This window comes from Neophocaena asiaeorientalis, unplaced genomic scaffold (assembly GCF_003031525.2).
Source record: "Neophocaena asiaeorientalis asiaeorientalis breed wild unplaced genomic scaffold, Neophocaena_asiaeorientalis_V1.1 scaffold406, whole genome shotgun sequence".
NCBI classification, from domain to species: domain Eukaryota; kingdom Metazoa; phylum Chordata; class Mammalia; order Artiodactyla; family Phocoenidae; genus Neophocaena; species Neophocaena asiaeorientalis.
The window spans coordinates 58,619-65,443 of NW_020173381.1; the positions used below are offsets into that span (position 1 = coordinate 58,619).

Sequence of the window (6,825 nt, forward strand, 5' to 3'; positions counted from 1 at the left end):
AAAACTATTTCCTATGTGGACAATAGAATCTTCTATGTGGTAAAAATTAACTAAAATTAATGGTGTCTTCCAATATTAGTGGGAAATCTTTTTTCTAAAACATGCCTACTCTTTTTCTTTTGTTGCTGCTTCCCACACTGAACTCTTGTTTTGTTGTATTTTCTTACTATAATAATAAAGAGTGGTGATAGCTTTAAAAACAAAACAGACGTATTACAGAAGTAAAGACCCCACTACCATTCCTACCCCTTACCTATACTGGAGCAGGGGCCCAGCTGCAAGGTAAATGGTGGGCACTAGTGGATGGAGGATTGGAGGTGGAGTGAGGGGAGAGTATCCAGTTGCCCAAGAAAGGATGAGACGATTCCCCAACAAGAAAAGCAAAAATTGTCAATAGCCCTCCAAGAAGATGCATCCCCTCCCCAGTAACCAGAGAAAGGCAAATTCTAACACAAGGAGAAGGGGCTACTTGTGGCCTCTGGGACTACAAAGACAAAAAAATGAGTGACAGGACCTGATGTGGTGGGGTGAGGTGCTAGTGGGGGTAAAGGAGGGGGCTCCTGCTCTTGGTGGGAGTGGAAGTTGGGGACCCAAGCTTACTGGCGATGCAGCCCTCACGTGACCAGGAGCTGACGTTGGCAAAGGTACTTAAAGCCCTGACCGCCGTCCTCCGTCCTCCTCTGGGTACCAACTCTATTGCGCTGCGCACTGCCGTGCGTTTAACCCAGGCGAGGAGGAGGAGGAGAAAATTCCCCCAGATCGGGCAGGTGGGTGTGAGAGTGGGCATGGCCTGGCACCCCCGAATAGGGGTAGCCCAGAGATGAGGGAGTCTGAGGCCGCGGGTGTCTCCGCCTCGCCCGCCCCTGGCCGGCTCTCCAGACCCCCGCGCTCAGTCGCAGCTCATTTTGGTGGGCGGCGGGAAGAGGGGGAGGGGGGAACGTAAAGACGCTGATATACTTGTGGAGAATCCGCTTACTTCCCCTCCCAGCCAGTGTTTTTTTGGTTTTGTTTTTGACACTCAGGCCCCGCACCCCACATCCCGTCCTGTTTTGAAAGGAGGAGGGAAGAGAAATAAACGTGGCAGCGCATATAAGGCCAGTGGGGAGGTTGGGGAAAGGGTGATCGGAGGGGCACGCAATTAGTAAACAATCCGGCTTATTCACTCCCACTCTCACTTTGCAGATACCTCTCCCGACCACCGCCCCCGCACCCTCCCCTCTTCCCCGGCCGACCCCACGTCTTTTGGGGGTGCTGGGAAATGGGTGTGACAGCCTTTGTAGGGGAGGTGGCGGTCTGGCTCTGGGCTTTACAAGAGGGGAGGCCCTGAGAGAATCTGGTATTAAACCGCCATGCTAAGTCCTAGGCTGCTTTCCAGACACCTCCGGCGCATACAACCCTTCACCCCCGTTTCTTCAGTCCTGAAAAGGGAGTTCGGGTACCCTGGCGGGAGAAATGGCGGTTAACAGGAGATTGCGATGGGGTGTGGGAGGTGGAGTCCAGAGCGGAGAAACAGTGGAAAATCATGACCCTCAAACCGAAAGGGCAGACACTGGGGACCCGTTGTGCAGGCTGATGCTAGGCGTGGGGGCTGGGGACTGCAGGACTGGTGGTCATAGGAAGGAGACGCTAGATTGTCGGGCCATAATCCCCAGTCCCGCGTCCCGTCCAGCCTTCTGTGCACCCTCGCTCCGCCCCCTCCCGCTTCGGTGCAGGAGAAGGGGTGTGGCCGTCTGTCCGGGAGAAATGGCGGACGGGGGGGCGGGGCAAAGGGAAGGAGAGGTTGACTGCCTGGGGAGTCTGCGCAGGGGCGGGGGTTGGGGTGCGAAGGGAGGGGTGAGAAGAGTTGAAGGAATTGAGAGGTGGAACCATTTGTCGTTCTGGTATGTGAATGCTGAAAGGCAATTGGGGACTTTGGTCTTCAGTTCGTTCCATCCGCCGGGCTCTCGGTCTCCAACGTCTTGCTATCTGTATTTCTGCCCTTCAGTCTGTCCTTAGGATGGAGCTCTAACTGAACTGAAGAAAGGAGAAACAGCCCTGAATCATTGGAGGTCAGTGTGGGGGCTGGGAACTGTCTTGGAACCCCTGGTATGGTGTGGCAGAAACCAGAGCAGAAATTGGAGCGGGGGGCTCCTCTTCCCCCATCTTCTTCCTCCTTATAAGAAACCCTTGCCCTGGGCCTGTCCTTTTTGGTGCAGCGAAAGGGGTGTGGCATTTGCCTTCTTAAATAAGGGTTTGAGGAGGAAGGGATATGGAGGGACTGAGGAGCCCTGAGAGGGGGAAACTTGCCCACAAGGGTTCAAATCAAGAAAAGAAGAGAATCCATCTACCAAAGGCCCCCGAAACCCCCTTTCTGGGATCTCTCCACAGGTCTGTCTGCCTTTTGGGCCCTGCACAACTACAAGCCTGGTGGAAAAGAGCAAATTGCTTCTGCTCCCAGCAGGTTGGTACGTGTATGAGAATCATTTGGGGACCTTTGGGCTGGGGGTGAGGGAATCAGAGAAGAATCTGGGGTTCTTTCTGGTTCTCCACCAGCTTTCCTGAAGTCTATATGGCCTCTCATCCCCCATTTAGGTGCTGGGAAATTAGATGTGTTTACACTGGGCAGTGAGGGCTAGGGATAAAGATGTAGGAAACATCAGACAACCAGGGTCCTGAATCAGCACACAGAGGCCTGGACACTTGTGTCTGGGTACTAGTCCACCCACCAAGCATTATGTTCCCAAACTCTCCTTTAAGTAGGCCTGGTTAAGCATGAAGTGAGCCAGAGCCCTAAGCCTCATTTTTATCCTTTACCCCAGGTCCTGCTTAGTTTGCAACCTCAGCAGAACTTTCGAGCCTGAACTGAAGCACCTTACCTTGTCGTGCACGCACCCCACTTGGGCACACCAGCTCCACACCCTGGATCAGGGAATCACTCCAGCTGCATCATGAGCCGTGTTCGGGATGCTGGCTGTGTAGCCGCTGGGATAGTGATTGGGGCCAGTGCCTGGTACTGCGTCTACAAATATGCCAGGGGAAGAAACCAGATGAAGAAGAGACTGGCCAAGCCCAAGACCAGGGCTGTGGCTGGGACTGGAGCCCGGGCTAGAGCTGGACTAAGGGCTGGATTCACAATTGACCTTGGGCCAGGATTTGGTCCTCCAACCCCAGTCCACACTGGGGCAGAGGTCAGGGTCCAGGATGAAACTTCTGCTCTGGACATGACTGGAGCTGAAGCAGTGGCCCCAGCTGCATCTAGTGCCAAGGCTCAGAGTGGGGCAGGAAGTCAGGACCAGGAGGCAGAAGGGGCCGGGGTTGGGCCTAAAGCTGAATCAGAAGCCACAGTGGCTTCTACAGTGGCACCAGCTCCCTGGGAGGCAGAGGCTTCCGTGGCTGCAGAGACCTCCACAATGACAGGGGCTCCTAAATTAGCAGAAGCCCCTGGCACAGCAGAGGCTCCTGGGGCACCAGCTCCTACTGAGGCAGCACCACCTACCGAGGCAGTGGAGGCTTCCATACCAGCAACACCTACTGTGGTAGCAGCACTTTCTGGGGCAACAGCATCTTCTGGGGCAGCAGCACCTTCTGGGGCTGCAGTGCCTTCTGGGGCAGCAGCCCCTACTGGGGCTGCAGAGGCTCCTGGGACTTCAGGGTCCTCTAGAACAGCAGCAGCCGCCAAGAAAACAACCCCTGGGGCTCATACTGGGGCTATACCTAAGGCCGGGTCAGCTACTGGAGCTGTACCCAAAGGTGGAGCTAAGGGTGGAACCAAGTCCCGGACTGGAGGCAAGGGCAAAGGCAAGAAAAATAAGGTTGAAGTAGACGAATTGGGGCTGGGCTTCCGCCCTGGAGATGGGGCTGCGGCAGCTGCCGCAGCCTCCGCTAATGGAGGACAGGCTTTCCTGGCAGAGGTTCCTGATTCTGAAGAAGGGGAGTCTGGGTGGACGGACACAGAATCGGAGTCAGACTCTGAGCCTGAGACCCAGCAGAGAGGGAGAGGGAAGAGACCCATTCCCATGCAGAAGCGCCCCTTTCCTTATGAAATTGATGAGATTCTGGGTGTTCGAGATCTCAGGAAAGTCCTTGCTTTGCTTCAGAAATCGGATGATCCTTTCATCCAACAGGTAGCTTTGCTCACTCTGAGCAACAATGCCAATTATTCATGCAACCAAGACACAATTCGCAAATTGGGAGGCCTCCCAATTATTGCAAACATGATCAACAAAACTGATCCCCACATTAAGGAAAAAGCCTTAATGGCCATGAACAACCTGAGTGAGAATTATGAAAATCAGGGCCGGCTTCAGGTATACATGAATAAAGTGATGGATGACATCATGGCCTCTAACCTGAACTCAGCAGTACAGGTAGTTGGACTAAAATTTTTAACAAACATGACTATTACTAATGACTACCAGCACCTGCTTGTCAATTCCATTGCAAACTTTTTCCGTTTGTTATCTCAGGGAGGTGGAAAAATCAAGGTTGAGATTTTGAAAATACTTTCGAATTTTGCTGAAAATCCAGATATGTTAAAAAAACTGCTCAGTACCCAAGTGCCATCATCATTTAGTTCCCTCTACAATTCTTATGTGGAATCAGAAATTCTTATTAATGCCCTGACTCTATTTGAGATCATCTATGACAATCTCAGAGCAGAAGTATTCAACTACAGAGAGTTCAATAAAGGTTCCCTTTTTTACTTATGCACTACATCTGGAGTGTGCGTTAAGAAAATTCGAGCCTTAGCAGATCACCATGACCTCTTGGTGAAAGTAAAAGTTATAAAACTAGTGGACAAATTCTGATTGGCTATGTGTCTCAGAGACTTGAAGAAATGTCTGGTTTTGCAGTCTGGAAGCAATGAAAATTGAAAGTTACTGCTTTTCCACTTGCTTATATAGTAAAGGGATCCTTTCAGCTGCCAGTTTTGAATAATGTATCATCCAGAGTGATGTTATCTGTGACAGTCTCCAGCTTTAAGCTGAATAATTTTATGAATACCAAATAAATAGTCCTCTTGTACTGAAAACACATTTGTGACTTTAATCGTGCTGCTTGAATGGAAATATTTTTACTGGTTCCTTTATGTGAATTGACAGTGAACCTGTCCATCATGAATAGCCTACACTTCTATCATCTGTTTTGACTTGAATTTATTCACCAAAGACTTCATTTGTGTATCATTAATAAACTTGTATGTTTCAACTGACAAAAAAAATTGTTCTCTTGCTTGAATTTAAAATCTAGCTGGAGAGATAAGGTACATAAATAGAAAAAGATTACAGTACCTGAGCATATGCTCATTGTCAAATATATGCTATCTGTTTAAATGAAGCAGATGTGGCTAGAATGCTTCAAGGAGGAAGGGCACACTTAAGGTGGGCCCTGAAGGACAGCATGAGAAAACACAGAAGGGCATTCCAGGAGAGGAAATGGCTTGAAGAAAGACACAGAGGTAGGAAATCTGTTCCAGTGACAAGAAGGTAACCAGTTTGCCTGGAATGGAAAGTGTAGGAATAGAAGTGATGGGAGATAAAGGTGGAAATGTAGGGCAAAAAAAGTTTGGGGAAGACCCTGAACACCAAGCTGAAGATTGAAATATGATCCTGTCATTTTCTGGGAGTTACTGGGCATTTTTGGCAAAAGGAAAAATAATCTGGTGGCAATGTGAAAAATGGATTGGAGCTGTGATGGGGTTAGGTGTAGAGACATTCATTAGGAAATTATAAACCAAGCATGAGATGATGAAGAGTGAAATAGGGCGATGGCTATAGGAAATGTTAGGGAATGATGATAAGAGATGCTTACCAAAAAATGTACCAAAATCTGCTATCTTGGCTATAGGTCAACAGAGAGGAAGGATTGTATGATCTTGTGCAGATTCTGACAGAGAAAGCCCTCTTTCTTGGGCAGTTCTGGCAACCAAGCAATGCCAAAGTGAGTTACCATTTTTTTTCTTTCCATTTTTTTCTTTTTTTTGAGTCACCATTTATAATGATGAGAAAGAGCAGTGTTACAAAAAGAATGACTCTTGGTGCAAAGTGATTTTTCCCCCCTCAGGTTAGAGGTCTAGGTCCTCCTTTGTTTAGAAGAGGGGCAGTGGTGAGGCCTTTATGGGAACCCCACCCCCACCTCTGAGTTCACTTAAGAGCAGGAAAATCTTCCTTCATCTGCCCCCTGGCCAGTGAAGCAATGAAAGAAGAAAATGGGAGAAGTTGCAGAAATTTTCCAAACCCAGCCTGCTCTCCTGACACCTCTCATGAAACCTTCATTTTGGTACAGGTGTATGGTAGGCTGTGGCAGAAATAGAGACAGGGACTCCTGGGAGGGGGGCACATAGAAAATGGACAGTTTTGCCTAATATACTGGCACAACTTATCTGGAAGGCAATTTGGTAATCTATATAAGGAGTTTTAAAGGTACACCTGCCTTTCAGCCAAACATTGCACTTGTAGGATATTTTTCCCTATGGAAATAATCAAATAATTGTATACAGAGGAATATCAAGGGTATTCAATTGAGCAGTGTTTCTAAGAGAGAAAAAGAAGCAACTTAAATGTCTAACACTACAGAATTGGCTAAACAATAGGTGGTATGTCCACACAGTAAAATAGTATGCAACTGTTAAAAACTGCAATGTAGGGCTTCCCTGGTGGCTCAGTGGTTGAGAGTCTGCCTGCCAATGCAGGGGACACAGGTTCGTCCCCCGGTCCGGTCCAGGAAGATCCCACATGGCGCGGAGCGGCTAGGCCCATGAGCTATGGCTGCTGAGCCTGCGTGTCTGGGGCCTGTGCTCCGCAACGGGAGAGGCCACAACAGAGAGAGGCCCGCGTACCACAAAAA

General features: G+C 49.3%; 1 protein-coding gene across 3 annotated transcripts; it reads left to right on the forward strand.

The window, feature by feature from the left end:
• The first annotated feature begins 214 nt into the window (after window positions 1–214).
• On the forward strand, window positions 215–5,192 carry ARMCX2 (armadillo repeat containing X-linked 2). 3 transcript variants are annotated; one of them, XM_024746554.1, is made up of 4 exons: window positions 215–767; window positions 1,985–2,048; window positions 2,368–2,440; window positions 2,799–5,192. In XM_024746554.1, the coding sequence occupies exon 4, from the start codon at window positions 2,928–2,930 to the stop codon at window positions 4,785–4,787; it is 1,860 nt and encodes a 619-aa protein (XP_024602322.1). In that variant the 5' UTR covers window positions 215–767; window positions 1,985–2,048; window positions 2,368–2,440; window positions 2,799–2,927; the 3' UTR covers window positions 4,788–5,192. The 3 variants fall into 3 exon arrangements, with proteins under 3 accessions (XP_024602322.1, XP_024602323.1, XP_024602321.1); XM_024746555.1 differs by lacking the exon at window positions 215–767 and having other exon boundaries at window positions 1,828–2,048; window positions 2,368–2,444; XM_024746553.1 differs by lacking the exon at window positions 215–767 and having other exon boundaries at window positions 1,828–2,048.
• Window positions 5,193–6,825: the final 1,633 nt, after the last annotated feature.

Excerpts from the sequence above, each read along its gene's own strand:
- ARMCX2 (XM_024746554.1), top strand. The coding sequence starts at position 2,928 with ATGAGCCGTGTTCGGGATGCTGGCTGTGTAGCCGCTGGGATAGTGATT.